General features: G+C 41.9%; 1 protein-coding gene across 1 annotated transcript in view; it reads right to left on the bottom strand.

Annotated features, from left to right (window-relative positions):
* Positions 1-1,034: 1,034 nt before the first annotated feature.
* FGF9 (fibroblast growth factor 9) overlaps positions 1,035-16,191 on the bottom strand; it is a 31,834-nt gene continuing 16,677 nt past the window's right edge. Inside the window, exon 3 of the mRNA XM_046028118.1 lies at positions 1,035-2,252. Coding sequence (XP_045884074.1) covers positions 2,007-2,252 — 246 coding nt within the window. The 3' untranslated portion in view covers positions 1,035-2,006. The remainder of the gene's footprint in view (positions 2,253-16,191) is intronic.

Here is a 16,191-nt window from a genome sequence, read left to right as displayed (position 1 = left end):
ACATCAGCAGGAGGGCTTTGCTACATATTCGAACTTTGACTATAGAAGGGCCACATGTGCTCATGGCAATAAGTCATGCGCTTCTACTTCAAAACAGCTTTAACTCAACAGTGACATATTTTTATTTTTCATAAAGAATGTGCATCAGAGCAAAACAAAGTTGGAATATTAAATTTTAAAATTAGTCACATAAATCCTAACACATTTTTTAACTGTCACTTTCAATTTCCCAACATAACTGGCTAGAAAGTGTTATATGTGGTATGAGAATTTGTTATAAATTCCTTTTTCTTAAATATTGCTTTAAGAATTTGGCTCTTTTCTCCTTAGTATATAGTAAGAAATAGTCTTCCTTGCCCAAGGGCAAGTTCCAAAATTATTGCTACTAAAGAAATATGTATTCTTATGCTTTTCAGCATAAAATGTTATAAAAGCCTTGTAAAAGATATTCTATATAGTAACCTCCCCTCTAAAAAAATTGAGCGCTGTGAGGACCATTTTTAAAAACAAAACACAGTCAACAGTTATAATATTTTCCCCCCTCATTGTCATTACTGATGAAGATGTATTCGTCTTGTTTTGCAAGTTTTACGTGAAGGGTGCTATTTATTCCCATGTATTATGATGGTTCACACCAAAAGCAATTTTCTATAAAAGATGTTACAATGACCCCTATGATGCTTGTATAATGTCATATTTGATAGCCAAGTGTACAAATAAAAAGTCTCCAAGAATGATCCTGTTTGATCTGACTCTTGTCCCTTAAAAAAAAATTTTTTTTTTTCAAAAATCTGTGCTACAGGAGCTTTTTTTTTTTTTTCTCTTTGAGGATTCTAAATCAGTATAATGTTTGATGTTAGTCCTGTTGTCCTTGAGGCCAACTAAAATAAAAGCATAGTTAACTGTTCCGCTTTGGTATATTCTGCAATAGGTTTAAACACGTAGGATATATGCCAACCCTTGTATTTTCCAACCGTGAAGTTACAATGATGGAATAAGTCACTTATGAGAGAGGAAATATTACAGACACAGAATAAAAGTTTGAGACCCAGTTTTTCTTTAATCCTCTGGGATAAGCTATGAAACAAGCAGTCTGAAGAGTGAATACTCAGTGTCATGAATGATGTGCATAAGTTTACAATAATACGGGCACAAAAGAGATTGTCGCCTTTAGTACATTAGGGTCATTAGAATTTCTCATATCCATGCACCGTTATATTTACTTGCATGAATTTACCACAGGTTCGTAGCAGACTTTGCCATTTAATGCTTACAGAGCCTAAAGCTTCCAAAATGCCTATCTGGCCTGTACATATTTCATTAAAAATAAACTCTATATAATAAATAAATATATAAAATAAATAAAATGTTGCCTTTGGAATTTCTATAAATAAATTTAACTTTTTTTCTTTTTTTTTCCTTTTTTTTTTTTTTAATTTTTTTTTTTTAAACTAAGAGGTCTTTGCTTTAAATTCACCGGGATGGCACCCGTGAGCATGAACTGAAAAAGTCCTTTAAGTAAGACTGCACCCTCCATGCCTTTGAAAATGCAGCGTACCCTTGCGCAGGCCACCAGCCAAAATCCTGATGAGTCGAAGTATGGCAGCTGTGCTGATACAAGATGAAGTACAACTGATCAAAAATGTAAAAGCGCGTCTAAATCCCAGCATGCATCAGGCCGCGGTCCTCTCTGCTTCTGCTTCTCTCTTCCAACTCCCCTGCTACTCATCCACGCACACACTCACACCCCCGCTCAGTCTCCCTCTCGTCCCCTCACCATAAATCAAGCAAGTGGGCAGCGGCGGTCCTCCAGGAGGACAAGCCTGTTTAAGTGCAGAACAAAATCAGCATGTTTCCATCCAAGCCTCCATCGTACATTATGCATGCGGCAAAGTTTGGCAACAGTGCAGCTGGTGTGATGACACAGCGAATCAATTAAGAACCCACCGCGTGAAACCTTTATAGTGGTTACTTTTTTAAGGGCTCAAGTGAAGAAATTGTCTTTGTCAACTTTGGCTTAGAATATCCTTATATAGTTCGGGTACTTTGTCGGGGTCCACTGGTCTAGGTAAAAAATGTGTGAATTTCTGGTGCCGCTTAGTCCTCGTTCCTTCTCTTGGGGTCCCGTCTTTATTTAATGCAACATAGTATCGCCTTCCAGTGTCCACGTGTTTATATAGATTCGAAGAGTACGTGTTATACCAGTTTTCTTCAAACTGTTCTCTGAATACACACTCTTGGGTTAGTTTTTCCTGTTAAAACAGACAAACAAACAAGTAAGTATTTTGGCAAAATACCTGCTTTCTGTATTTAAAGCAATATTTAATCATGGCATAAGATAACTCTGGTGAGAAAACACTGATTTTAACCCCTTTTAACCATTGTGGTGTATTTGCAAAAGTGCCTGACTGTGTAACTTGACTACATGCTAATTGCTTTTCATGCTGACTGAAGTGCAAAAGATTCCAAACATTTTCTAGTTAGATTTTTTTTTCATATGCCCGTTATTTGAACGAGCCAAACAAAGGACGATCAATGCTGTGTGAGTTGTTCTCATTTTTACAGCAGCAATTAGGACGGCGAGCATCCTGCGAGGGAGAGCCTTAGCCAAAGCCAAAAGTTAAGATAACTGCCTCATCTTTAATAGATGCTTTAGAAAGTACTTGCAGTGTAGACCAACATGCTCAACATTAGCACTGAGGTTGGATATCTTCTGCCCTCTGAAGCAGGAGAGTTTACTTACCACTCCGTAAGAGTGCTTTTCAAACTTCAGGGTTAAGGAAGAACCACCTGGGATGCTTCTTTAAAATGCAAATTTGCAATCTCCAACCCTTTAAAATTCTGATCCAGAAAGTCTGGAAATATGCATTTTTAACAGGCCCTTGGGGGAATTCTGATGCCGTTAATCCACGGTCCACATTTCAAGATAGAATGCTTTCTATGTGACTGAGTCTTCCTGAATACAAAGAAGTAAAAACAATTGTTGTTGCCCTCCTACTTCCTTTAGTTTAGACAGAAAGAGCCCCCAACTTAAAAAGCCACATTCTCAGGCACGCAGCTACCAACAGAAAAGCTGTACTTTTTCCTACATTCAGAGTTAGAAGTTTCCACATTTTTACAAATGTATTACACCTCTCCCTCCACCTGAGCTTTATAAAACTCTAGGTCCTATTTAACCCCACGACCCAGGGCTCCTGCAGTCATGTGTGTGTCTCATGGGCAGTAGTCGTGACCAGAATCAAGAGACGCCTTACATCCCAAAACCAAGAGCACACCCAAGTCACAAATGCCATCCTCTGAAGAAGAAACAAGGCAATGGGATCGAATGGCCTCTTTGCTCTTCTCACCACTGGACCGCAACTTTTCAAATCGATAACTTCCTTAATGGTACTTTTAAAAAATGACCACAAAATGACCTTTCAAAATGTTCCCCTTGTTCTTGCTGCTCTGGCATCTTATGTAAATAAGAAAACAAACCAAAAAACAACACATGTCCATGCACAGACTTAAAACAGCAGAACAGATAAGGGCATTTGACATTTTTCCCTTTCTGACATTCAGACCCAGAAGACAGCAAACTAGACATCACCAAAATACAGATGTCCTTTTTCACTGCACGCACCTGAGACACAATTTAGTACACTGAGTTCACAGAGGGCAGCTGGGCAGAATCCATCATGTCCCTGCAATGGAGTAAATCAGGAGAGCAAAGGGAGGAAGGGAGAGAATGTGACAAAATCAACAGTCCAATGTGAGGCCGGCTCCCCTATTTCTTTCATGAACTAAAGGCTTAACACCCACTCCGAAGCACACAGCACTTGCTGGCGCCTCCTCTTCCAAGCCCCGAAAGGGTCTGTGACACAATATTACCTCACTGGACGAGTTTTTCTTAAATCAAACAGGGCAAAGCCGAAAGGAAAAACAATGCATCCGTCAAGGACGGAAACGATGGGGAAATTTTGGAATGCTGACGTTGGGTTTGTAGGGACAAAATGAATTGCGGGGAGTGAGAAGTCATGCGGGACTCCCCCTCAGCTGGATTACCCATGGGGTGCCAGGAGAAGCTCCACCCTCAGAAGAAGGGGGTGAGCAGTGCCAGACAGCCCCTCACCTCACTCCACGTGGAAACTTAGAGGCTCATTCTTCTGAGAAAACACAACCTCTACCCTCCCCTGCGCTGGAGGACGAGGCTGGCTGCATGTGATTTCTCTTTCATCTCCATTAAGACTGACGAAATAAAAATAGTGTGTTAAAGACATTACCAGCTACTTTAGTCGTTACTTCCATCTGCGTAATAAATATTCTCCTCACAGACAAGATTATTCCTGGCTAAAAATGTCTGGTTTGGGTTTGCTGTGATTAAGTAAATTTTCCAAACAAATTATGTTTTTGTTTTTGTTTTTTTACCTAATAAAATGGACCAGCATACGGAACTGCATGCTGAACCTTCAGTTCCTCAAAAAACATGAAAAACTAACTCAAATGAAGCTTTCTTTTTCTCAGCAGGAAATCGTATCACCTGACAGACATTTCACTTAAAAAATAGAACACTTCTGTCTCCTTTTGGAACCATGAGTTATGTACTAGTCCTGTTTGCTTTAGAGAACTATCACACCTATAGCAAAATGGACTTTGTTGGATTAGAAACACAGACATGTCACCTCAGCAGAAGACAGGGAGTTTGCATGCTAGTGAAGAGCCCGGCTGTGGCGTCGAAGGCCCACGCAGATTCCAGCTTCGCCCTTCACTAGCTGTGGGACATTTACGACTACGAACTTAACCTGTACAAGCCTCAGTAACTTCAACTTGAAAGCAGGTTAGTATCTTGAGAGAGGGCTATTACAAATATGCAGTCAACAAACATGCTTGGCAGATGAAGCCCTCCATAAACAATGGAGGTTGTTGACATTATGTTAACATCATAACCTCTCACAGGAGGGAGGAACTTTGGAAAACAGCTAATACAACTTCTCCTGTTAAATACATGGGACAGCAGGACCCAGATGTGAAATGCCTTGGCCCTGGTCTGTACCACGGGATCTCTTTATTATGGGAATAAAGCCACCTGAGCAAAAAGTTTCTAGGAGCCCTGTGATTCCTCCAGACCGACTCCTGGTGCTATTTCCAAAGGGCCAGGCACTACAGAGGGCCAAGCAAGGGAAAGAAAGGCTAGGGCTCGCAGACTACGCTAAGGAATTACATGAAGTAACTGTTACTCTAAGACCACATATGCTTCCTTACTTCTTTTCCTTAACAAAATGTAATTTTTAGAAAACAATATTCGCTTTGCAGGAGGACTACGTAGAGATTATAAACAAAATTCTACAGTGGTAGGGGCATCACAGTCTAGCAAGGGAACATATTTGGTTTCAGAATTTATGAAAAGATTCTCACTGTATATGTTCTAAGAGGTTTTTTGTTTGTTTGTTTGTTTTAGTTTATTAAAAAAAAAACTTTTTTTAAAAAAGTTATAAGTGAAGAAACTGAACTAGCCTTCTCACTACTCAGAAAACACTGCTCTATTTCCCCTAGCAGGCTCTTACAGCATTTTTTTACATACACATAATAGAACTTTCTAGGCAACCCAGAAAATGAAGTGAATTATTCCATTTAAAACAGTATCAGCTATTGCCAGCACTTTTTGTGATGGTTAAGAGTTCAATTGCCTCCTACACAGAAGGGTTGTCTGACTTCAGTTAACAAGTTAAATGAGATTGTGCAGACATTACATTGAAAAAGTGCTGCATTACATTTCAGCTCCTGTAATTATAACACAATTAGTATAATGCCACTCAGATAAACTGGCATACCTTAAAAATTAAAATGATTATTAAGAATTAAAGACCCTGTTCCTTTTTTATGTCATGTATATGCTTTTAAATAATTTCTTCCTCTTATTGGGGATTACATTCACATGTGACTTCTGGTTTTGGACAGACGGATAAAATAGCAAGATTTACAGAATTGCTCTCTTTATGATTGCACTTTAGAATCAGTGACAAAATACTTGGTTGAGGTGACTATGCTTTATATTTGTACCTCGCAGTGATTTTTCTAAATTAAAAATAAGCAAACGAGTGCAAGTTGGGACAGCAAAAACAGATTAGCCTGTATTCTTCTATATATGCAGAGGAGGAAAAAAAACTTCTGCCTTCCAATCAACTCTACACTTTAGAATTATAGAACTCAGATGTTTTAAAACTCACCACATGTTTCCAATGCAGACAGTTTATAGAGTATTCCACTATAAAGTGATCAATTCTTGTTTTATTGTATTTCCATGTTTTAATTTTTTTTTAGATTATTTAACTATAGCTGTTTATGGCATACCTATCTTTGAACTGTTGGATTATATCACTAGGCTTGGGTGGAGAATGTGGATTTAATTCAAAAGTCTACTAAAGTCCATGCTTTGGAACAAAATCTGGTGAATGTTAGCAACTATGGAAACCTCTTTTCATTTTATATCATCAAATTCTAAGCAGTGGGAAAAACTGAAATTAAAACTTCAAAACTTTTACGAATCCTATTAAAACCAAAGAATGAGATAATAATGTGAAAATTACAGCACACCCTTGAGAATGCTTAGGAATGTTATAAGACATAAACTCATATAGATACCACTTTAAAATATTAGACAATTGGAAAATATGTAATCCACATGGGCATTATTATGCCCAATTAATATCTATACCCACTTAAAAACTGAAATCAGAATTTTTCAAAATGTGAGGCTCAACAGTAGTCATGGAAAACATATAGGCTTATGTCATGCTATCATTTTAAAACATGATTTCCATATTTATATGCATATAAAAATATATTTATGTTTACATATTTATAAACCTATTTATAAAAATATATGGTGTAGCTTTAACTACTACCCAAAATGGTTGCACTTATTCAACTCAATGGGTCCCTTAAACTAGTTGCACAAACTAGCCCAACCTGTAAATTCAAGGTCAGCGACTCTACAGAAACCAACTTGATAGTAGAGTTTCCAAACATTCTGTAAGTTAATGATTTGATGTAATCCCTCGTTCTCATATCTCCCATTTATTACAGTCATGGTATTTAAACCTCCCTCAACCACAATTACTCGTACAGATGTACTCTTCCTCATTAATAATCTAGCAGTAAAGACTTAATGGGAGTTGTTGCAAGGATCGGGGTGATTAAATATAATGACTAAAGGACCATTAATAAGAAGCCAGGTCTTTTAACTCTTCTCTCCTGGGAGAGGTCCCCAAATAGACAGAAAGCAACAAACACAGAAGAGAATAGGCAAGAGGCCACTATTTCTTATTTTATTAGACTCCAGTTCAGAGCCAACCCCCTTGGGCCCTTGATACGGCTCACCGTAAGCCCCCCTCTTTCAAAACCTCTTTCAAATTCCCACTATTCCAGATGGGCCTGCTTTCATATCCATGATCCTGGAATTGTGGGAACAACTGAATCAGTTGTGTCTGGCCAATGTAAACAAAATGAAGCAAGGAGGCAGGCAATTTTTCTTTCGGCCTCATGAAAATGTAGAGAATATTAAAAATTCTGACATTTCTCTCCACTCCTTCCATCACCAAACACTAAACAAAACAAACACAAATGACCTTCTCTCCAGAAGCAGCTTATTTGGGCAGTTGGGGGTTCAAAGGTCGGGGCCTATCTGAATCCAGGGGCACACGGACACTTTCTATGCTGTGCGTTCCCCATCCTATGATACCAGCAAAGCTGCCACAGGACGGAACCTGCCACAGACAGCCTAGTCAATGAGGGTGCCTTCCTTAGAATCTGCCTCTAGACACGGATATTTGTTTAGCAAATCATATTAGCTCATCAATTTGTAATTCATTTCCAGAGATGTAGTCCCACAGGGGAAAGAAAACCATGCTCCAAGTGCACGAGGATTCAAATTCAAGAAGTCCAGTATTCACTTTAAGAAACATCATTGCTTATGTCCCTATGTGGACAATTAAATGTGGCACATTTAATGCTTCCACTGAGACCCTGACAGGAAAAATTCATGAAACTTCTTTTAGGATCTCAGAACACCCTTGTAAAAAGAAATCACATGTAACATTTCTTACCCTACAGGATGATCTGGTAAGAGTAGCAGGCCATTCAGTGACCACTTAAAAAATACATCGAAGACCTGCAAACGCTGAAGTAACCTCCCGGTGCATAGCTCCTAGCGCTCTTAGCTCCAGAGGGAAGAGCCCAGAGCAGAGGGAAGCCTTGGAAGAATCTGACTGACACACAATAGCAGAAATCCCTAAAGCTTGGACAGCGGGGAAAAGAAATTAAGGAAATAAGGGATCCAAAAAGACAAAGGCAATTGAACCCAACTACTTTGTTTCCAAGATAACCATCAGATGTACCTTAGGGAGTGGGAAAAGAAAAATGTGCCAGAGGTTTTCTATGAGAGACAGAACGGGTTAAATTAAGAACTTGGTTTGTAGAAATAAAATTAAAAGAAATCAAAAAATGAACCAATACAATGACAGTAGAAGCCCAAAGATTATTTTTGAAGAACTAAAAGATCTGTAGAATTTCCTTATGTAAACGAATGCTGAACTTCCACAAACACAGACACACACTCGAATGGGGCAGGAAGGGGGGGTTGATTAATAATCCTGGTCCTCAATTTCCTTTCTGTAAAATGAGGGGACTGGATTAAGACATTTCTAAGGTCTCTTTGGGTCTAAGATTCTAATGATTCAGTGTTGGAACCTCAAAATGGGAAAAGCAGAGCTATCCACAAGAACTCTGGAAGGACATATTGAACAGGAAATGGAAAAAGAAAACTGTTGTGGAGGAGAATAGGGAAAGAAACTAAATAAAATGTGCTGCATCAGTTGCCCACCGCAGAGAGGCTGGGGACAGCTGATCAGAAATGCAGACTGAATTAATGTTTCCAGAAGCAGCCAAGGGAATGAGATTGCTATTTCAAGGAAGAAACGAGGACAAGGAAGAAGACATCCCTTTGGCACAAGGGGCCCTTCTCTCTTCTCCCTGGGAGACCATTAGAATGACCCTGTCCTGGAAGGGGTCTTGCCTACTTTGTCCTTACACTTCGGAGCCTACCACTGTCCTCTTTGCCATGCTGGCCACCAGAAACATGGCTCATTAATGAATGCTTGCCTGGCCCAGAAACCATACATCCTAAGTTCTCCCTTGGAGAATTTACTTGGGAGGAAAAACCAAGTCTTGCAAGAAAACAAACTCAAACCCAATGGGAAAGCTGGACACGTGCATAGGGTAGACAAAATGCAACCTCAAAGAAAAATAATACCGAACTCTTGAACTTCTCAAAACCCCCCTCCAGCCAATGCTTGAGGGCCCTACCACCCCATCCCCACCCAATACCCACAGAGAAATCCTACATAAAATAAAATCATAAGGGAGAAAAAGCCTGCCTCTGGCATCCCCCTTACTTCTTGGGTCCCCAGCTCCTAGCTCCAATACTCCTAGCTCCATACTCATGCCAGCCCAGATTTCTCTGGAACCAAACTTTTCCTCCCACCCCTGAGTTTGTGACATATAAATGGCCCTGCTCTCTTAAAAAGTGACCAGTGTTGCTGTCTTTTCCTCTTTGCAACACAAAGGTGACTGTGTCTCTCTCAGGGCCCTTCTCTCTGCTAGAGTGGAACAACAAACTTCCAACAGTAATCAGGGCTAATACCATCAACTAATAATTCCATTGCTCCGAAACAAAATTCATACGCTGACATAGATCCTTTTTTAAAACTGTGCTTTAATCCTGAAAAATCAGTTCCAGTGGTAGACATTTCAGGTGCTGTGATAGCCTGGTGAATCCACTAATATGTGAACATAGGGGAAAAAAAAGAATTACAATAATACAAAAGTAACTGAAATCCCAAAGAAAGAAACTTCTTTAACTATGTGGATAAAATAACAATGAGCTACATATAAAAATAAAGTATCTAAAATTAATCTTGATTAATCTTGATTAATCAATTAATCTTGATAAGCAAGGCTTTATGGTTAACACTACAAAGAATGATTCCAGGGATGCAGGAATGAAGGAGATTTATATCAACTTTCATAGACTTCGTCATACATCTTCGTTCCAGAATTCAAACTTGCGAGAAACACGTTTTCTGTGCATCTCACATCTAGCCAGGAGTCTGAGAGGCTGCACGGGAGCAGTGTTCCTCACACTCATCCATGAGGAATGCTAAGGGGACAAGCTTGTGCTAACGAGCCACTGCGAGCCAAGCCGTGCGCTCGCTGTTTTGCTGGCTGTTTTATGGGCTTCGTCTCCTCTAATCCTCACAGCAATGCTGTGATGTGGCTGTCATTAGCCCTGTTTCACAATTACAGCTCAGCAAGTCCGAGTAGCTTGCCCAAGGTCGCACAGCCAGTGAGCCACAGAGCTGGGATGCAAATAACCCTTGTGTTTCCACTACTCTGTGCTTTGCCTCCAGCCTCAAACCTTTCCAAGTGCAAGTACAGGCTTCAATATTTCACCAGAACACTGCAAACTGCAAATCAACTTGAAAGATAATGAAAAAGAATACAGGCCACGTTGACACAGCCAAGAGAAAAAACTATATGAAACACAGCAATTCGTGTGGAAAAAAGGATGGAGGGATGACATCTAGGGCCAAGCGTGGACAGAATTACATTGAGAACATACAATGCAGCACGGCAGCGAAACGGGTAAAAATCATTCAATGCAAAGCAATCACTTCGCGCACCCCAGGGAAAGGGATGCCTTTGGTATGACCTTGGCAAGTCTGTTCTTGGAATACTGCATTGAGCTTTGAGAGCTTCATTACAAGGGAAAAAGCAAATGATGGAGATTTCCATGAATTCCAGTACACACCAAAAAAGGAGTAAGAAAAGAGGGGATCAACTCATGTCAGGATTTTAAGCATTTATAAAGAGGACAAAGACAGCTCTGTATATGTCTTTCCCACTTAACACCATAACCTTTTAAGCCTGAGGGGGAGGCCTCGGCAGCAGGGGTATCAGGACATTTTTCTCGGCCACCCGTTTGGATGCCACTGAGGTGTACCTGGTCGACAGACTGAGAAATGATGTCTGTGCATAAGTACACGGCAGTCCCTGGCATGCGGGAGGCAAGAGGGAGGAGATGGCCCGGCCCCCACTGTAGCTGCCCTCAGGGTGGCGGCTCCTCCTTGCCTGCAGGGGGGCCAGCTTTCTTTGTGGGGCTCAAGGGCACCTCCCATGCCATGGATGAAGACAGTGACCGGAAAAGACCTTCCAATGTCAGCAATGTAGCCTCTGGCAGCAGGTGGGAGAACCGGAAGCAGAGACAGGACCACGGCAGGGGGACCAGAATTAAAGCTAACGAATCAGGATATACGCCGCAGCCACCATGGTTCTGAGCCCAGCCGCAAAGCTGCCTTCACGCAAGCCTTCCTCCCCTCAAGACACCTGCCTATTTTTCTCCATCTCCTCTGTGAATAATCCTGGAGTTCTCTCCTGCCCTGGAATTAAGCCCTCTCCTCTAACTTCTCTGAGCCCTTTTTGTACAGAATTCTGTCATACCAAATTATAATTCTTGGTTTGTATATCTGCCACCCCCCACAAAATTGCAAGTTCTTGGACCAGTTCTAAGCTGGGAAGAGGAAGCATCGTGTGCATTTGTACGTAGGGTTGATCTCATTATTTGCGATAGTTCTGTTCTCTGAAGCCACCATGAACACTGAAGTCGAAAATATGGATGCACGGCTCATAAGAGAAACAACGGGTCGGGTTCCACGCAAGTCCGTCATAACACTTTCACCAAACCATCAGGAAATAAGCTTGTTTTTTGTGGGTTTCTATTTAAGTTAATGTTGTAGATTCATTAACAGTGAACTCACAGCCAACAGCACTGTGGCTCGTGCTCACACAAGACTCTCTCACTAATCTAGCATGCTCCATAAGACACATCGCAGCCATCTTGCATTTGGAAACAGCCGATAGGACTTCAGCACTAGGCCTGGGGGGCATTTTGAACAATAAAATCACCAACAAAAAGCACAAAAAGGGAAAACATGGCACTAAATAGATCCCCCCAAAGGACACTTGTTTATAGTGTGAGCGAAGAAAGAGAGCAGAGAGCATCACCTGGCAAGACCTCTGCTGGAAACGTGCCCATCAGGCCATTCCCTTCTGCTTCCCCTTGAATGTCTGTAGACGACCGCGCAAGCGCCACTATTAATGACTTAGAGTCACAAGCAAATTTGTAAGGACACGAATTTGCAAATACACAATCTGCAAATAACAAGGAGCAAGTGAATTTCCAGGACCAGCATGTATTAGTAGTGGGCGGTGTCAGTGATGTTTGCTGGCTCCACAAAAGCCCGCAGGAAAGACTGAGCGAGTAAGTGAGGGTGTGAGCAAGTGAGGGTGTGAGTGAGTGAGTGAGTGAGTGAGGGTACGTGTGAGTAAATGGAAGAGTGAGTTAGTGGCGAATAAGTGAGGGTATGAACGAGTGAGAGTGTGAGTATGTGAATGCGGATGTGAGCAAGTATGTGAGTGAGGGTATAAGTGAGGTTTGAGTGAAGGAAGGTGTCAGCAAGTGAGTGTGTGAGCAAGTGAGCCTGAGTGAGGACATGTGTGAGTGAAGGTGTAAGCCAGTGAAGATGTGGCAGAGTGAGGGTGTCTTTGAGTGTGTCAGTGAGTGTGTAGGCAAGTCGGTAAGGATGTGAGTGAGCAGAGGTATGAGCAAGTGAGTGAAATGTGAGTGAGTATGTGAGCAAGGGTGTAAGCGAGTGAAGGCTTGAGCAAAAGAAGTTGCGAGCAATTGAGTGTGTGAACAAGTGAGTCTGAGTGAGGATGTGTGTGTGTACGTGATGAAGGTGTGAGACAGAGAAGGTGTGGCAGAGTGAGGGTGTAAATGAGTGTGCAAGTGACTGTATAGGCAAGTGGATGGAGATGAGTGAGTACAGGTGTGAGCAAGTGACTGAGTATGTGAGAGCAAGTGAGGATGTGAGCAAGTAAGTGTGTGAGTGAAGGCGTGAGCCAGTGAAGGTGTGAGGGAGTGAGTCCATAAGTGAGGATATGAGTGTGTGTGTGAGTGAGGGTGCAAGCAAATGAGTGGGAGCGTGAGTGAAGATGTGAGCAAACTGAGTGTGTGAATGAGTGAAGGCATGAGCTGGTGAAGGTGTGAGGGTGTGAGTGTGTAAGAGAGTAAGGATGTGAATGAGTGAAGGTGTGAGGGCGTGAGCAAGTGCTGGTGTGAGTATGTGTCTGAGTGAGTGAGCAAATGTGGGAGTGAACACGTGAATGAGTGAGACTGGCCCAATTCCGATCAGCCCGTTGGGCATCACTAATTGGAACTGGAGGAGGCCGATACACTGAAAAGAGAAGCAGGAGGCTCTACGATTCAGAACCCGTCTGTGCAACAGGCCCCAGCGAGGAGGAGCTCAGGTTCTGTGTGACCAACAATCCATTCTGGCCCGAGAGGGGATGCTGGAGAGGCGAGACAGAGGATGCGGTGAGAGAAAGTAGCAGCTAAGTGAGGCGTGGAAGAAGCAGGGGCGCCTGGAGGCGGTCAGCTCACGCCCGTCAAGACAAAAAAACCATTAGTCAGCACTGCCAGTCAACTACTTAAGTGAACTATCCATTGCACAGATATGCTGTTCTTTTCAAATGTATATATGAACTGCTCTGTAACAAATGCGTTTTTCAATGTTAATTCACCGTACGTTTTGTCATAATGTATTTTTTTTTTTCAATCAAAAGATACAAGCATAGGGGCCCCTGGGTGGCTCAGTTGGTTAAGCCCTCTGACTCCTGATTTCAGCTCAAGTCTTGATCCCAGCATTATGAGATCACGCCCCACCTCGGGCTCCATGCTCGGTGAGGAGTCTGCTTAAGATTATCTCTCCCTCTCCCTCTGCCACTACCACCCACCACCTCATGTGCCCTCTCTCTCTCTCAAATAAATAAATAAATTTATTTTAAAAAAAAATTGGTGGGGGGGTATTCCTGGGTGGCTCCTTTGGCTGTGTCTGCCTTTAGCTCAGGTCATGATCTCAGGGTTCTGGGATCGAGTTCCGCATCTGGCTCTTTACTCAGTGGAGAGCCTGGTTCTCCATCTCCCTCTGCTGCTCCTCCTGGCTTCTTCTCTCTCATACTCTGACAAATAAATAAATGAAATCTTTTTTTAAAAAAAAAGGCACAAGCACAATTACCATCCTGTGTGACTCCCTAACACTTTCTATCAAAAAGGGAAACTTACACACAAAATGATCAGGAACCACTCTGGTCCGTCCTCTAATCTTCAGAAATTAGGTGCTTAGGAGCCAGGATCCTCAGGAAAAGAAAGGAGGAAGGAAGGAAGGAAGGAAGGAGAGAGAGAAAGAGAAAGAAAGAAAGGAAGGAGAGAGAGAAAGAAAGAAAGGGAGAGAGGAAGGAAGGAAGGGTGAGAGTAAGAAAGAGGGAGAGAGAGAAAGAAAGATGGAGAGAGAAAGAAACAGGTGGTCTGGGATCCCACTGACAATATATTCGTACTTTCAACATGTAGTAAGTGCCAACTGCATGCACGGCACTGTTTCAAGTACTGACAGTTCCGCAGGAAACAACGGTAACCACATCCCTGCTCCATGGAGCTACCCTTTAGGAAATGGAATTCCAGCAGGGACACGGAAGGACCAGAGCCAGTGGAGGCTCTACCCCAAGAAACAGTCACACTCGAAAGCTTTCTTCGCCAGACTCCCCCAGCAGACCCTGAGACAGCAGTGTAGAGCAGGGAATAAGAGTAAAACCAAGGTCAGGAAGACAGAAGGGATCTTGTGTGAAGTCTGCACCTGTCATGAGGAAGATTCTACTCCGAGACTCCTGAGCCTGAACGAAGACCATGGCTGAGCATGTTGCCGGGTACCCAGGACCTCCTCCTCCAGATGAAAGGAGAGCCATCTCCTGAGGTATTAATGATTAAAACCAAATCCTTTCCAAGGCCTTTAAAGTCTCCAGACCTGTGTTCTGTGACTTTGATCATTACTGAGGTGGGATGTCTTAAACATGTCTCAATAGGGGCGACTGGGTGGCTCAGTGGGTTGAGGCCTCTGCCTTCGGCTCAGGTCATGGTCCCAGGGTCCTGGGATCGGGCCCCGTGTCAGGCTCTCTGCTCAGCGGGGAGTCTGCTTCCTCCTCTCTCTCTGCCTGCTTCTCTGTCTACTTGTGATCTCTGTCTCTGTCTGTCAAAAAAATAAATAAATAAATCTTTAAAAAAAAAAAAACATGTCTCAATAAATCAGTAAAGCTAATCCATGAAACAACTAAAATTAAACTTATACTTAACTAAAATTAAATAAACAAATAGATATATTTGTTAAAAGATGATTTTTCCATGAACTTATAGCCGTTGGTACAGATGCTAAGGAAACAAGGCAACCACAAAATAAAAACTAGGCTATTAGAAAGGGGAGAAAAAGTTCCAAAAATCATGTCTGTAAAGGAAATACTAAATCCTTCTCTGATACATGGTTAATTCTGGTAAAATTATTTTGTACTCACAAAAATGGATGGCAACTCTTATGCATATACATCAGACAACGTTTACTCATTCACCTATGCTCAAATGACAAATTCACCTATGTTCAAATCACACTAGGTGACCTTGAGAAAGCCACAAAGCCACTAAACCATCACTCTCCCATCTCTAAAACAAGGACAGTGTATGAACTAAATCAAATAATATAGAAGATGTTCCTCTGAGGTGCTGCCCTCTTTATCACCGAAGAATTATTACTCGATCCTTTGAAAATTGGCAATGTACATATGCAGGAGAAGACGATGCTCTATTTTCCAAAATACCAGTTTAAAACCACCTATTTCCAGAACATGCTGCTATCAAGTGGATTACGAAACAAATGTCCCTTTTCATTTCCTTTATATGAATTACATGCTTTGGAGACTATCTACAGGACATGCCTAAACATCTACCACCAAAGTAATCTGAAACTGACAAACCCCAGTGACAAATTGCTAAGTGTAGCGGTGCCTTGCCATGTGGTACAGTATTCCATTCCACAAACACACTAGTTTATCGTGCTTGCTCAAAAGCTCTCACAAGTGCCGATACAGAATGCCCAATGGAGACAAGAAGGCCTCCACTCCACTGCCGGCCTCAAGCTGCCTCTCCAGCATACCACTAAGCCTCCTTGCTAGACTTCACACCTACTGGGATGGGATATTTTCAAAACTGGCATC

The sequence above is a fragment of the Meles meles genome, chromosome 14 (assembly GCF_922984935.1).
Source record: "Meles meles chromosome 14, mMelMel3.1 paternal haplotype, whole genome shotgun sequence".
In the NCBI taxonomy this organism is placed as follows: Eukaryota; Metazoa; Chordata; class Mammalia; order Carnivora; family Mustelidae; genus Meles; species Meles meles.
Note: the sequence above shows the minus strand (reverse complement) of the source record. Positions and strands in the feature narration are given on the sequence as shown.